The sequence below is a fragment of the Pimephales promelas genome, chromosome 1 (genome assembly GCF_988280905.1).
Source record: "Pimephales promelas chromosome 1, fPimPro1.hap1.1, whole genome shotgun sequence".
NCBI classification, from domain to species: domain Eukaryota; kingdom Metazoa; phylum Chordata; class Actinopteri; order Cypriniformes; family Leuciscidae; genus Pimephales; species Pimephales promelas.
Genome location: NC_142769.1, coordinates 7,625,238 through 7,642,657, shown reverse-complemented (window position 1 = coordinate 7,642,657; position 17,420 = coordinate 7,625,238). Strand labels below are relative to the sequence as shown.

The following is a 17,420-nucleotide window of genomic DNA, read 5'->3' as shown; positions in this document are numbered from 1 at the left end:
CTAAATGCATGTTATAGATCTCTGTTTCTTTTCTTTTTCCTTTTTTTTGACCTCATAATTGTCAATCAAAACATCTAGTGAAGAAACAAACCTCTCTCTGTGAATGCAGCTGGTCTTCAGTCATTTAGTCAATCATTTAGCCCCCATCCTTGCAAACGTGTGCCTGCGTTTTGGAGTGCGACGCCCACATCTTCCAATCCAATCGACAGCCAATGCATAAAACCAAGTTCCACCATTCATTATTTTCTTGTTTGATAATTTGGTGTTGGATTTGCGTCACAATATGGAAGAAAGGTTTTGTACTTCTATTTCATTGCAACTTGTACTTGGAGTTTTTAGAGTTATTTATGCAATGCTGCTTTTGAAATATTTAAAAGTTATTAAATCTCTTCCCAATGTTGACATTATTTCTTAGTGCTTGGGATTGGTTTATAGTGATTTCTGTTGTAAGTGGATCATGTTTGTGCAGCTGTCTTTTTATGTGAGCCCAGTCACCGAGATTGTTTCTCTTAGGCAAGTGTTGAAAGCTACACCTGGACTAAGCTGTCCTCCCCAAAGCACACCTGGTGACTGTAGCAAGGCAGTGTGGGATAGGTTTCAGAAAAGCTTTAAAATATTCCCCAAACAGGTTTTGGTTTTTGATAAGATTGGACTTTTTAATGTTTGCAGCTCAAGAAAATATCAGTTGGTATCAAGAGATACATCCACTGGTCAAGTAACAAAGAAATGAAACTTATTACATAGTGCTGATGTTTAATTACAATCCTGTCCCAGCTTAATATGCAGAGTCAACAATAAGCCATTCATATTCTGATTGCTCACTAATTACACACTTCACCTTTTAATGTTATTATTTGCGTCTCATGAGACTGAGAAAAAATTTGTCTGTCTGCTGTTTAAAGTTGATTTTAGCCTATTGGTGCACCCATTTTTGCTGTTCTGCAGAGCATATTTCCATATATTATACTGGCTTTTTTAATGTAGTCCAGGTTTTTGATTTTAGGAAGATGTTGTCTTGCAGAAAATAAATAACTTTATTTTGCAAGTGTGTTTTGTAGCTCTCTTTCCTTTCCAGTAGTGTTATTTGATCACTAGATCCTGTAGAACCTCAGAAAATCAAGATAAGGTTGTATCTTTACTATCTGTCTCCAGCACTAGCAGACCTTTTGGTGCCTAGCCAGATGCTCATTTAAATGCTAATTGTTAAAACCAATGCAAGTCCCAGACGAGTGGTCATCACCCCAGTTACTTGATGTGACCCTGGACAACTGGTCTTTACTTCATTCTTACCCATGAGGCATATCCAACACTATCTCACGACCAATTCGTACGAATTCGACGCATGATTAAAAAGTGGCTAATTCGTACGACCTCACTCGTACTAATTCGTACGATTTGTCTAAACCCACGTGATGGTTAGGTTTAGGGGCGGGGTCAGGGGTAGGTCATTCGTACGGATTCATACGAATTGGCCAATTCGTAAAATATGTACGATTTAGCAAAATCGTATTAATTCGTACGAGTGAGTTCGTATGAATTGTTACGAATTAGCCACTTTTTAATCATTCGTCGAATTCGTACGACTTGGTCGTGAGATCGGGTTGGCATATCTTATTGGTACATAATGTACTGGTAATTCAAATATTTACAATGATTTTGCAGGCTATGTAAAGTTCAGCAACATTGTGGATATTGTGGTTTTGCCGTTAAGTAAGATGTCATCACTGTAGTCACTCATCCATAAAAGATCCATAAGCTTGGCGACAAGATCCATAATTCCGCTTGATGCTTTGTCATCGATATACGGCTTTGTTATTGTAGTGACCCTTGGTGGGCAAAAATTACTGTAGGTTTAAATGTGTCAATAAAAAATGCTGTTAAATATGTTGGTGCATTTAAATTAATATCATTCTTCATTTTTAGGCCTAAATGTTATCGATGCTTAAACGATATATCACGATGTGCGCATAATCCGCGATAGTCGCATCACAGGATGTGCGACGTAAAGTATAGGGATCTTAGTTGATCCGTACGGACCTGGAACCATTGTTTGAAAGGTGCATGATTCTCAGATTAATTGCAAAGTTTAAGCATTATCAAGCGAAAGTTTATTATCTTGCATGTGTTTTAGGTTCTTTCAGTTTAAACATTCCAGCTATTTTAAACCACTCAAGCGCAAGAAGACACGAAAGAGAACTCAATCGGGAACTCGCTGTTTTCTTTTTACACACACACACAGGCACTCAGACAGCACACGGACAATGAATTACCCTTCTGCGTCTATTTGTGCTTGAACAGACATTCACACAAAATTGTCGAAAGGCTTGTCTTGGCAATGGCAAGTATCCTCATAAAGAGTCGCTTATGTCTAACGGGAATGTAAACATTCAAGAAAGAAAATGGATGCGTTCCATTATATTGTATTGTGCATTCACTCTTAAAGTGACAGCCGCCTAATAATCCTGTCATTTAAGATTAATCAAATGACAAAATACAAAGAGGGAATCACTTTTGTAAAGACCCCGTGCATTTCAAAGTAAACTCCTTTGGCCATGAGCGTGGCAAGACGCGTTCAGCGCGTGCTCGCGCTACTTTGATCACTTAAAAGGTGCTCTAGAATGTGTTGAAATGATATTTTCATTTATTTAAGGGCATTTAAAATGGTCCATTTTAATGGTCATGAATAGTAATGAGTAGTTCTGCTCTGATTGGCTGTTTCACTTCACACACTCTGAAATACAAGCGTGCAAAATAATCATACGTCAGTTTTCAAAAATTAAAACATTTCAACAAATGGACTAACGTTAGATGCCTTGTCGAAAATAAATATAGCTTCAACTTATGTGGTGGAGAATGTGACGTTAGCTAGAAAGATCGAGTGAGCCAACATTATCTGTGAGCAACTAAACTAACTTAGTTAGCACATGTTGTTGATTAAATAGATGAGAGTAAAATTATTTGACAAAAGGGAATTTACATAAAGGGAATTTACATATGTATGTACAGCTATTTTGTAGATTTATATGAAAACACAGGCAAAGTGAGCATGAATACTTTCATACTATTTAGTTATGCAGGTCCTATGCTCGTTACTTGGAGTTTGCAATTGTTACTGTACTAGGATCTTGCGCTGGATCTAGATAACACAGTGTAAATTATCGTTAATAAAATCATTAGCTTACTGTTTGCGGGAATATAGTTGGAACTGCCCCTTTCTTAAGTATGTGATGCTGAAAGAAGCCTGCTTGATATTGTCCCAGGTGAGAAAATAAGTCCATGGTGAAATGGGCCTAGCAAACCAACAACTTCAAATTAAACTGTTGCGGTATCCGATTATAGATAAACGTCAACCACGCCTCTTGACATTTCATTTCTTTGGAAAAGGGTATGAAAAGTCATCACATCCCCTGCCCTGCACAGCCTGGAACATAACATTTGTCTCCATGATTTGCCATTTTCCTTATGATCCTCACTTCTTTCTTCACCTGCAGAGCTTCCGCTGATTCTGCCTGGCATTGAACATGGGCTGGCATATGCACATTTTTGGAGACGTACATATTAATGATCCTCTTGCGTCACAGTCGGTGTTATGTGGAGATTCGCCTATTTTTCAGGGGTATTTTTCAAAGACAAGATTTAAATGAGGAGAAAACAATGCTGTGTCTATGTACTGAACTCTTGTTTTTTAACTATGCCAAGATAAATTAAATTTCAAATTCTAGGGCACCTTTAATGCGACCTTGCTGAATATATATATATATATATATATATATATATATATATATATGAATAGTTCAGATGCAAAAGTTCAGTTCAGTAATTTCACTTAAATGGCAATGATAATTACCTATTAATTGTTATTTAAGTGAAATTACTGAACTTAAATATACAAGTTTGATAAAAAATCATCATTAAAGAAGAAAATTTCAAATGGCATTTAGAGGCTTTTGCATCTAAACTCTTCATATATATATATATATATATATATATATATATATATCAATGGCTCTAAACTATTGAACAGTAATGTATATTGTCCAGCCTTTAAATGTACAGAAAAGCAATACAGAAAGATAAGGGGACTTGCATTGTTCTTGGTTTTATTAAATGAATGTTTCAGTTATTAAACACATAATGTGCAGTTACTTTCCCTCCCTCATATTGTAATCATGAGGGAGGGGAATCGCTCTCAGCTGGGAGATCGCTGTGCTCATGGATATCAGTATCGCTCTCAAATTGATCTTGACAGATCAGAGTCACAAGGCATCGTGTGAATGTTTATCCCCAGAAACTTCAGAATGTTTTCAGCCGTTTTTTTTTTTTTGTCTGTTTTCTCTTGACAGCTTTGAAATGTACAATAAAAGTAGCCCAGAATAAAAATGTAAACGAACAACTATAATTGCAGGTAGACGAGAAGTTAATCTAAGTGATATCATTAGATATCATACGTAATATACTGTATAAGCTACAGCTATTAATGCTCATTGTAATTAAACTCTTTTTTTTATAGTTGTATCAACATTTTGTTGCATGGGCTTTGTATGTGCATATTTTTCGGTGTTGTGACTCATAAGTGAAACTGGAAATTAAGTTTTATTCAATTAAAATGTAATAATCAACACTCAAAAAACCATATATAAAAAGATTTATGTATAAAATTAAGTTTTTGTCAACTTTTTAATGGTGTCATATTATGCTTTTTAATCTTGTCCTTATTAATGATAATATTAACTTTAAAGCAGCTTCTCAAGGCGCTTTACATAATAGAACAAATAAGTTAAAATACAACACACAGAAAAACAATGCACAAAAAGTGTGTTTTTAAATGAGATTCAAAAATACTTAGAGTCTGTGCATCTCTGATATTTGGAGGGAGTGCATTTCAAAGCCTAGGAGCGTGTGTAATGTATCTGTTTGTCTATTCAATCTGCAAAGTTTCAAAGCTCCTAGTCTCCCACAAAAGGATTCATTCTATCTAACAGAGAACACTGATCCAGACCTGCCTAAAACACCCCAATATATTACCGGATATTACTTCCTCAACCATCTGTGTGTTTGAATGCAAAAGCCAAACTTCTTTGTTTAGCCTTCTGAAAACGGATGAACTTGAGTATCAGAGGTTAAGATTTGTTTATAAAGCTGTTGCAGTACAACCCAAAAGTTTACTTGTGCACAGCCCATTTTACAGAGGACAACTTCCTGAATATGGGAGAGTACAACGCCAGCTTTATACAAAGAGTACTTACCACTAGGGGAGTAACAATAGATTGTCACAATAAATCGCTATACAAAAATGCATGTATCTGTATTGTGTATAGTTCACCCAAAATGAAAATTACTGTGTGAGGAAAAACTTCAAGTTTACAGAGTTTTAATGTCAGTACTAGGTTAAACTACTATATATATATATAGTATAATAATGCAATTGGGGAATATTTGTAGGTCCTGATAATACCAAATGTTACCTGTAAAGAGTGGCCTACATTTTTTTTTTAAATGTATCTAGTCAGTGACAGAGTGCAAGCATATTCATCTAAAATAATTCTATATTTTTCAGCTTCAGAATAATGAATATTTTTATTCTGGTGTCACCACTATCCTGTGCTTTGGGTTATCAGCTCCAAGCCTGTTCATTTCAACCCCCAATGTAATACCAAATTTAGCATTTTAATCAACAGGAAAAAAAAAATTGTTAACATTTCACCATATGAGTATTGCAATAATATCGTATTGTGATATGTATCGAATCGTGACATTTAGGTATCGTCTCGACTTTAATCTCGAAACATTTTGACTTTAATCTCGAAACATTTCGGCTTGAATCTCAAAACATTTCGACTTTGATCTTGAAACATTTCGACTTTAAATTTTGAAACATTTTGACTTTGATCTCGAAACATTTCGACTTTAATCATGTTTTAGCAATACATATGTAACATTTATAATGTGTTTAGAACTTTTTTGTAGAATTGCCTTTACAGGGACTTTAAAGAAGGAAGTAGAGGGATGTAGTCCAAACGGGCCGTTCGATGTAGGCTACTTCTGTTAAATAAAATATCTCGCTTGGCATTGAACTTTGAGCTTTATAATTTTACAGATATTATTTATACTCTAAGAACAACATTACACACTAACTAAAGTTTGAAACATGGGATCACGAAAAACGGGACCTTTAACTGTTTACAATTGCTTAAAGCTTTGGAAGCTGACTTGTGATCATAGTTTGGCCAAACACCTCAATCGTGTGTCGGAAATGTAACGCCACTTACCACAGCTCAGTGGATCAGCTGGCCAATCAGAGCACTCAGAGAAATCTTTGATGTAATGTGTGGAATAATATGGTCATTTGGGGTGCGGGTTGCGAATCAATAGGCACGGGCGGATTGCAGGTCCAATAGCCAAGACTGTTTTGACTCAATTCGGTACCCACTGATTGTGTTAGCGCTCTGTAGTCGGAAGACCGTCAAAAGGTTTCTAACTATGTGTGATTTTCTGCATCAAGCACAGCGTTTGCGCACTGCAACTGAAGTGATTGATCACAAAAACAGTATATATTTTGATTTCATGACTACTTTAAATGCAGAGTGAATCCAATAAAATATCTCCAATATTATGACTGTAAAGGCTCATTTTTTGCTATATAATTTTTTCAATTTATAGAGACGTCTAAGCCTCTGTATAGCCTCTAGTGTGATGTATGTACATTTGTTCAAAATAGCCTGTATGGGCAGATTGTCATGTTTTTTTTTCTTCTTTTAGTTATTACCATGTTGTGCAGCGTGACTATTTTTCTTAGGCCCCGTTTACACGAAGGGAATACGCAGATATCTCCCTGCGGATTGGCCTCTCGTTTACGCGAAAACCCCGTTTTTATCACTGAAAACGATTATTTCTAAAAACTGAGATTTCTGAAAACGCCGGTTATGTGTTGTCGTGTGAACTGGGAGAAACGGCGTTTTAGCTTCTCTCTTGTCGATTCTGATTGGCTTGCATGGCTTTATCCTTAACCCCTACACTGCCGCCAATAGGTTTGGCATAGTTATGGTTGCGCTCTACGGCGTATTTTTCCGGGTTTGTGAACGATGTTATTTTTAAAAACGGGAGAGGGGGAAAATATTCGTTTTGCTCAAAACCCGGCTTTGTGTAAACGTGGCCTTAAATGCATCAACTCAGAATGTATAATGTTGGTTTGATTGCTGGTTACATGGGGGAAAATATATAATGTTTTACTGCGGGTGTGGGTCAGGTCGCTGTCTTTGTCAATCGGGTCAGGTATGGAATTAAATTAGTCTGCTGTCGGATAATGGATAAGGTGCGGGTTTACCAAAAAGGACCCTGCAGGACTGTTTGATATACCTCTTTGGTAATGCTCTGCACATCTGGAGTTTGAAAATCCACAAGCTCTTAAAGTGAGGAGAGGATAGGAAATGTTTGTGTTCTCAAAGCCAGAAAAATGTGTAGGCTGTCTCAGTAGGCCAAGCTTGTAATAGTCACCCCTCAGCAGCACCCCATAATAATAACAGTCTGGCCGGGACCTGTGGATAAGGGGTTGTGAGCCTGAGCAACCGCATCCGGTCCAACTGTCCCTAAAACAACCAACCACAAGCGGTTGTGGTGCTTCCTCTGGAATGTACATCACTGTTTATTGCTGAATGACACAAAATGGAGGAGACATACAGAAGATGTTTTGTTTCCTGAAAGCAAAAACATACAGGAGTCAGCAGTGTATTTTATGTAAAATAGCTGGTTTTCATTTGAGAAACCTACTTCTAAAGTTAGAGGCTTTTGTTTATTTTTGCAGTAATTTCATGTTTCGAAATAAAACCAAGTAAAATGCAATTCATTCTTCACTTGTAGTGCTGTTTAGCACTGCACCAGTTTACAGCTAAACACATTTTCTGGTGTGCGCCTCAGCAGCCACGAAAGCTCTGCTCCATTGATGGTCTTGTCAGCCAATTGGCCTTCATCTATGTGGAAAATTGAAGCAAGGAGTGTGTTTGTTTGTTTTTTTTAGATCTATTCTGTTAGACTGTTTCAGAAGTGATCAAATAGGATTGATTGGTTCAGTCAGTGACAGTGTATGTAATGTAGGCATGTTTAGCTGACATTTCCATTAGGCCACAAAAGTGAATGTCCTTTCGGGTTTAAACTTTTAGTTACCAGCTCAGAGCTTTAATGGCTCGTTTCCACTGAGGGGTACGGTACAGGTCGGGTCGGTACACCATGATCTAGCTTGCGTTTCCACCGCCAACAGTACCCTTACTTGATAGGCGTGGTGTTTGCTGGAAAGAAGCGACGGCATTTTCGCGCAAAGAAAGCGACATAGTAAACACCAATGGATGTCGGCAGATCTTGTTCTTGCTTCTCTGCATGTTTGTCACAAGAAACAAGCGCTGGCATTAGGCATTTCTCAATACCAAGTAGCCTACGCAAAGTCCGACTCAGGAGAATGACTCCTGAGGACGCGAGTCCAGTAATTCTGCTAATGGAACAACACTTTCTTGAACGCGCCACTCAGCTCGCTCTGCTATTCCGGTTATCTCTGTACATTTTAGGCAACAATAAAACGAAATATGTTATAAAACACCACTCTGCTTCTTTTCGATTATATTTCAATACATTTTAAACATTATAAAGTAAACAAATGTGGTTCAGGCAACACATAGCCTATTGATTATTCACTGCATGTATGTAACGTTATATTTATAACAAAACTAAATATAAAACACAACCCTGACTCTTTACGTTTAAATTAAAAAAAATATTAAACATATTCCAGGCAATATGTAATGTGTTGCATATCGCATTGGTACAAATGTTGCAATGAACAACATTAGCCTACAGATGATCTTGTAATAAAATAAAAAAAAAGACAAAACTATCTTTTTTTTATTTGTTGAATTTCAATTTTATAAATAATAGCCATTATAAAGGTATAAGTAAAAGGTTCAAAAAGATATACAGTAATGCTTACATAACATGAAGAAGCAATTCAGTCAGTCAAATATATAAATTCAGCGCTCAAAGATATGAAACTTCACGTAGCCTTCTGCCAAAACTATTGGCCAGGGAACGAATTATAGATTCACGAGACCAAAGATTACCTGTTAGGTTTATACAAGACGAACTATATCTCATGTTTAACCACTACAGAGACGTCCGAGTCAGCGGCAAACATCAGGATGACTAGCCGAGGAAAGGCTGTTCCAGGCGGGGGACACGAGCGCAAGCGTCCGGTGATCGCTTGGAATGGATCTCAGTCAAATTATCATAAATCTATAAATAAACCACAGATTTGAGCTTTAAAAAACTACTTTCTCGCCTGAAAAACTCTTAAAACTACAGTTCGTGACACAATAACAGTAGTATTATATTTCAACTGTATGCTTCTAATGCCCTTGTAGCACGCGCGAGTGACGATACTCTGTCCACCAATCAGCGTTCTGCAGTGAGTCTAGCTCCACTTTTTAGTACCCTTTCACTGTGCTAGGTACCCCTACGGAAAGGTACCCAAAAAGTGGTACGGTACGGTTCGGCTTTTTGGTACCATTCACAACTTTTGACAGTGGAAACGCAAATAATTGCGTACCGAACTGTACCTTACCATACCACTCCATACCAAGCCATAAGAGTGCATCTTAAATCTAGACTACATCAGGTAGACAAATTATATCCCCTCCCCCATGTAACAAGCAATCAAACCAACATTATACATTCTGAGTTGACACATTTAAGAAAAATATGTTACGATTCCATTTTGCTGTTATGGTGACTTTCCATATATTTCTACATCTTCTGCTGTTAGAAGCCAAAGTCCTTTTAGGCAAGTCATGCCACTCGGCCGCCATATTTGGGGTTATGGGTTTTCCCTATTTGTATTGCTGAAGTGTCATGTCTCCTTTTAAATTGTCTCTGTAGAAGCTTATTTCTGAGGATAAAGAGCTTAGTATCTTGTATTCTCAGCTGCCGGTTCTTGCTAGGCCACTTTCATAAGATTGCATTTGCTTAGAAAAAAAACAAAACATGTATTATTAATGCATTATTATGCAATGCATTGTTTTTTCTAGTCTTACAATTTAGGTTCAAGTAATGTATTACTTTTCTGTGGTCACCTGTTTGTTTAAAATATTAACCTCTTTTGTTTTCTCCACAGGATCTTGAGTAACAACAAAATCCAGACACTTCTGAATGGCTCTTTCATTGGTTTGTCATCACTGGAACGACTGTAAGTTGAGAATTCTCTTTATTTGTTATATTAATTGTGGTTAATTTTAGTTTGTTTGTTTAATTGGCTTATACACTGTAAAGGGTTAGTTCATCCAAAAATGAAAATTATGTCATTAATTTCTCAACCTCATGTCGTACCAAACACGTAAGACTTTCGTTCATCTTTGGAACACAAATGAAAATCTTTTTGATGAAATATGAGATCTTTCTGTCCCTCCGTTTGTCCTTCATTTGTGTAATTTTCATATTTGCTTGAACTATCCCTTTAATAGATTGACAGTTTATTTAAACTTTCGCTCAAACTAAAATTTAAATTATGGTGGCCACTAGGGGTGCACCGGTTCAAATTAATTGTTTAGTTTTTTTTTGTTTTTTTTTCTTCGGTATAGTTCGGTATGTGCTGTCCAGGGAAAAAAGTTGAATAAAAATAAAGCACAAATAAATACAATAGATCAAAGATACAAAGTAAATAATGTTTTCAGGTACAGAAATTGATTAATCAAATGTAAAACATTGCATAAAATCTTCACTGTATAAATTAAATAAAGATTAATTATTATTAAAGTTACAAAATCTATTCAGGCAAGAGAAGTGAGTGGTTTCCTTGTCTTCTGTTGTTTGATTAAAATTTAAAACACAGACAGAAGGAATATTAGGCTGCTGTCACTTTAAGATATAGTACATGGATCCAATACACTGATACAGATACACATGCGTCGTCTTTCTCGACTGTTTATGTTCACTTAAGACATAACCTACAGTGTTTGCTTGGATACTCGCCAATACGGGCATGTTGACGTTGATTTTTGTGTGAATTTGTCCGTTCAAGCGCAAGACTTGGAACAAAGCTCAATATTCATGCTCTGTCTGAGACGCTGGCTTTCCGTGTGTGTTTCAAAAGAGTCTACACACAAATCTTTTCAGTTCAGGTCTCACCTGTGCTCGCGCTAGCAACACTATGATGACTGGTCATGAAGCATATGGCACTCGCATTGAACAAAAGTTTAGGGGAAGCCAGAATGCGTATCCATCAACAAAAATATCCATTACCCAAACTCTCTGTTTTACTCATTGTTATTTTCAACAAACCAATGTAATAAGATTTGAGATGAACGGTGCAAGTGCGTGTTGAACTGTGGGTGGAGAATGGTACAGTTCGATTTTTATTTTATTTTTTTTACTGAGAACCATTACACTCCTAGTGGCCATGCTAAAACTTATGTACATTATGTGTAATTTGAATTTCTGACTGTACTAAAAAGCATTTATGGTAAACTTAAATGTACTTCAATGTAAAAAAAAAAAAAAAAAGAAAAAAAAGCCCAACATAGCATATCACAGATAATGTAACATTTAAAGCAATAACTTCACACGTGATATTTGTAAATAAGTACAAATAATAAAATGGCTGGAGCTGCTTTGTCTTCAATGCAGATTTAATGTGAATGTGTTTATAATGGTATTTTTCAGTTTTGGCATTTTGAGTTTTATTTGATGTGTACATTTAACAGTTCCTTGTTCGAGACCAGCAGTTATTTTGGGTAAAGTGCAAAGCTGATTGGTTCTTATTCTGATGTTGAAATGGTGTTGTCAAGCAGAAAGGAACCCTTGATTTTTCTCTTGATGTTGAGGTACCGGTGAAGGATCTTGAGGCTGTTGGAGACCTCGAGGAGGTCGTGACAGGCATGGTCATGTGAAAGTTAATTATAGCTATTGCCTTCAGGGAGCACAATTGTCTGGTCTTGGCATCAGTTTACTGCTCTGTACTTCCGTTAGGCATTCGATGTCACTCACTGTAGAAGTGCAGGTCAAATGCTGGAGCTCACAGCTAAAATTAGAGCCAGCCTGTACATTGAAATGCCGTATTTAGTGTTGCTGTGTATGTGTGCACTTTCCCTTGCTTGACTATACGCTGATTTCGCGCAGCCGTCTTTTTGAAATGGCTCCGGTGGGAAGAAAACCGGAAGTGCTGCTTTTAATCATGGGAGAGTCCCGAATGCGATGGCATATTGTTGTGTTTAATGTAGAAATTTGTTATTCTAAAAATGTACATACATTTCTTTCATAGTTTAGACAATATACTGTGAAATTTATACATTTATAAATTAATTTTTTTAATGTATAAATCAGAACATAAAAAAGGAAGTAGGAACGAACTATATAAATATCCTATATTGGATGTTAACATCTAATAGTTTAAATCGTGGCAGCAGCTTCAGGTTGTACTTCCGGGATTCTTCCCACCGGAGCCTCGCTTTCGATTTCAAAATGGCAGCTGCGTGAAATTGGCATATACACGACCCAGATTTTCAATGACCAGCAGACTTGTTCACGTACTATCACATAACCAGTTTCTTTTCAAAGAACTGCTGAATAAAAGAATTGACACACTTTTTTTTTTTTTTTTATTGTTCTTTCTCATTTAAAGGGCATATTGCAGGTTAGAGGACCCAACGAGTCAATGCATAGAAAAACAATGTAGGAACTAGATTTTCTTTAAAATATACGTATAAACACGCCACAGAAGCTTCTTTTTTTTTTTTTTTTTTATTTCCTTTATTTTAACCAGGAAAGTCACATTGAGATATTACTATCTCTTCTTCCAGAGAGACCTGGTCAAGACGGCAGCACAAGAAGTTTCATACACAAAATCACAGAATAAAATACCACAATTTACACATCACAAACAACATGGATAAAGACGAGTTAAGAAAAACAATTGCACTTGTCCTTTAAAACATTGTGCAAGAGACGTTTAAAGGAGGTCAGAGTTGGGAGTGCATCTAGATTCAAAACATTTTGTAAATCATTCCAACTCCAAGGGGCGTAAAAAGAAAAAGCAATTTTCTGCAGTCGTTTTTGTGAGAAAATTTTACTTCCGCGTCTGAAAATGGGCGTGGCGGGCGTGACGCAATGAGCGGGAGAGCGGTCGATTCACACAACAGGAAAACAATGAATCGCAATGACATTTCGGACGCTGAGGAAATACTCGTATGACGGATCAAGCCATAAAGTTATGAGCTTGCTATGCTAAAGAGATCAGGGACAGGCCAGGATAATGTCAGACAGAAAATTTTTTTATACATATTTTTCACCTTGGTTATAACATAAACAGAACATTAAAGGTTTGAATATTTAAACAACCAATTTTGTTTTTCAATTACAAGTTTTATTTAGGGCATGACATGACTAAGTTACCTATATAACACTATTTGATGCCATTGGTAGTATACGACGATCAATATTCTTGCTTCGGCATACCATGTTGAACTCCATCATATCGCCGGGATGCTAATCATTTGATCTGAAGTGAACGCTACACACGACCGGGTTTTCCGAGCCGAGAGGAGAAATCCCGTCTCTTCACCTGCTCAAACCGCACCAGGAACGAAAGATAGGCTATATAGCACCGTCCCTTTTATTGTAATGGAAACTTGTGGACTCGATCTTGAAGTCCTGACAGGCTGGAGTTTTTGCAATCTCCACAAACACAATAATTTACCATGACGATGATAAATTAAAATGCAAAAACTAACGAAAGCACACTGACTGACGAGCGCTCTCACTGAACACCAGCCTGCTCTCACTGAGCCGAGGCTGCGGCTCCCTGATATGACGTCAAATGACGCGATGTTGAAAAAAAAGCCGTTTTTACTAGCAGTCCAAGAAACGCTCACTTTACCTTCTAAATTAGTGTCCTTATGTTGTTTTAAAACATTTTAAATCCTGCATTAACTTTTCATATGGTATTTTCATACAAGGTTATCTATAAATTTCGATTTTTTTTTTTTACCTGCAATATGCTCTTTAAGTCTTTTCAATGGGTTTGAATCTGGAAACATGGAAATAGTTCTTTAGTTTTTTGCTTCATTTAGGGCCAGAATTACACAATGTCATCCTTGAGGCTGTATTTACCACGTCCTTATTCTTGTTAGTTATTTCAGAGTTATTTGTAAAAGTTTTTTGCAAATATGTGAGAAAAAAAAATTGTAATTTAGTGCTGTGATGACACTGCTGTATTTTCTGCATTTTTTTCTTCAGTTTTCAGTGTCGCATAATCCTGATTTGCTGCTCAAGAAACATTTCGGTAACGCTTCCTTTTACAGTACAGTACTTACAGTGTACTTATCTAGAAAGTACTGGCTAATATAAGGTAAGTACATGGAACAGGGGTAGGTTTAGGGGTAGGTTCAGGGTTAGTAGTACTAGTTATTACCCAGTAGTTGTAGTTACTAAAATAAGTACATAGTATTTACATGGGTAACTGGACTGTAAAATGAAGCGTTACCAACATTTCTTATTATTATCAATGTTAAAAACAGATGTGCTGCTGATTTCAACCCTGATGCTATTCCAGGATTCTTTGATGGATATAAAGTTCTAAAGAACAGCATTTATTTGAAATGGAAATCCTTTTAACATTTAAAAATATAATTTACTGTCTTTTTAATTAGTTAAGTACCTCCTTGCCTTTCCAAAGGACACACAGTACTACTAACCCCACATTTTTCAATGGTACGTTTGGATAATGTAGGCCTACATCTATTTTTTTTTTATTATTATAATACATATTTTCAAAATTGATTTATTTTACTCATTAAAAATCATATTTCAATATTTAATATAGATATGTTTAAATGTAAAAACAATACATTTTTTACATATCTGCACGTATCCAAAATGGAAATGTGTGTAATTTTACACATTTCCACTATAAATTCTTTCATGGATACATATCTTCTACGTATTATATTAGCCTACTATCATTTTTTCACTATCTACACTATAAAACATGTTTCAGACAAAACTCGTATAACCACATGAAGAGGTCTTATACTTTAGCCTTCATCTTAAGTTTCCAGTGCTCGTTTACCCCTGAGCAAGATCTGGGAATCATCTCAGCCAACAAAGAAACAGATGGACTTTCGGCTTGTGTTTTGCTTGAATGCAAAAGAAATTGATGTTTGTTACAGTTGTGATTGTGGTCCTGGAACCTTGCGTTCCAGCAGCCAGTAAACCTCGTCGTCTTGAGAGATGTGTAAATTGAATTGAGAGCTTCCAACTGGACCGTTACAGCCAGATGCAAAGCTTCGTCTTGATTCATCAGTGAATCTGTGTGCAGTTCTGTTTATAATGTGAGGGAATTCTTCACTCATTTAGTTGAGAAAATGATACAGTTCCGTCCCGGGTATAACTAGCTAAACCTTGTCTTTATAACACGTTGGAATTGTAAATTTCTTTGATCTTTGCGTGCTTTGAAAGCCTGAGGAATTCATCTTCGGCTCTCTTGACGGCACGGCGGGTTTCTGCGTCTGGGCTTTTTGGCACAGTTACCTTCCAGTGCTGCTCCCTGTGTGCCCTCTCTGGCTTTGTTTTCACACTTCTCTCTCGCTCCTATCCCTTCCGCCCAGAGCAGAGCTCTGCTTTTGTCATTCTAATAAATCGAGCTAAAGCCAGAGATGTCAGCAGTCTGATTCACGCATTATTCTCTGCACTGTGATTCTTTGTCTCTGTTTCGGTGTGTTGGAGTGTGTGTGTGCACTTTTACAGACTGAATTGGTAGGCTGTTTTTTTTTTTTCTTCACCTCGTTGTTAAATGTATAGTTCACCTGGAAATTAAAACTCCATGTTGTTTCAAACCTGAATTACAAACTTTAATCCAACTGCTTTACAAAAAGCATCATAAAAATATCCATACTTCTGGCTCACTACATTCCAAGTCTTTTGAAGTCACATAGAAACTTCATACAGTTCAGCTCATTTAGCACGGCGTTCGTGGTTCGAATTGTCGAGACCGATTTCTAAACATGTCTACTGCCTGTATACGCGAAGTGTACTGTCTTTATAAAATATTGTCTTATTAAACTGGCTATGCTCTTACAAAGTTTTCTATGCTTCGGTTTGCATGTGGTTTAGAGCCAGACCGATAGATCGGCAGGCCGATATTATCGGCCGATATTAGGCATTTTCCAAACTATCGGAATCGGCAGTTATAATGGCCGATAAATTAATATTTAAAAAATAAAATAAAAACGGACAAAACACGCTTGAACCATGTTATAAGTGTTTGAATTGTATAGTTTGTCCACCAGAGGGCACTCTAAACAGTCCCTGTTGGCAACACTCGTTGAGTTGGTCACGAGACTTACAGTACATTGCTTGAATAACAATTAAAAGAACATCCCCATCAGTTCTCTTAACTCAAATAAGCATGACAAAATTTGTGACTATCATGTCCGGTTTTGCTGCTGTTAAATAAGCTGAGAGTGAAGCGGAATTAGCTAGTATTAATTACGTTACGTTGTTACAGTGTAGTTGACTGATTGTCCTTTTAACTTTTGACAATGTGACTTAAGTATTTCTTTAAAAGCGCGTGACAGTTATAGCAATGAGACGGATCTCTCCTTGGCCTGTTATATTGAAAATGTATGTTTTACAATTTGCAGTATGACGTTATCCATTGTTAAATTATGGCTTATTTATGGAAAATTTAGTTAAAACTCATATATAACTACAAATAGCTAATGTTAGGGAAATGTGTTAATAGTTTTGCTGTGCGTTTCTGAAAATAAAAAATATATCGGCCGATATATCGGAATATCGGATTTTAAAACCAACAAATATCGGTATCGGCCTTCAAAATCCTTTATCGGTCAGGCTTTAATGTGGTTCGTTGTGGGGCTATTTTGAGCCTTGTTGGTGGTATTATTAACTAACATTTTTTTTTGTTACTCTTTGCCCGATATACTAGCTTTATACGCTAAACAGTTTTTAGAGATAAAACTCTTTACATTCGATTATCATGAAAACAAATCTCAGAGAATGGTTGACTAGGTACCAATGTGTTATTAGACCAAAGGTTCAATTTGCGTCTGAGTTTTCCTTTAAGAAGACTTGCATTAAGTTAAATCATCAGAATAAATCAAGCAACATAAAATTATTTTTTTAATACCAAAATATTGTTTCAGGCAATGCCGAAGAGCCAGCATATTTGTGTTGAAATTTGACTAGACGTATAAAGTTTGAAAAATGTTTTTCTATTTTAAAAGGCCTTTCCTAATGTATCCTGAGACGTTTGAGCTTTCCATTTCCCCCTTTTCCCCTCTCGCTCCCCCAACCCTTGTGTAAAGGTTATGAGCAGTGCCACTGGAACGTGTGTTTGCCTTTCCACTCCAGAGAACTGCCCACTGTGA

At 36.6% G+C, this 17,420-nt stretch overlaps 1 protein-coding gene across 1 annotated transcript in view; it reads left to right on the top strand.

Annotated features, from left to right (window-relative positions):
* LOC120477827 (adhesion G protein-coupled receptor A3) overlaps window positions 1-17,420 on the top strand; it is a 52,745-nt gene that overhangs the window by 5,475 nt on the left and 29,850 nt on the right. Inside the window, exon 2 of the mRNA XM_089121703.1 lies at window positions 10,154-10,225. Coding sequence (XP_088977829.1) covers window positions 10,154-10,225 — 72 coding nt within the window. The remainder of the gene's footprint in view (window positions 1-10,153; window positions 10,226-17,420) is intronic.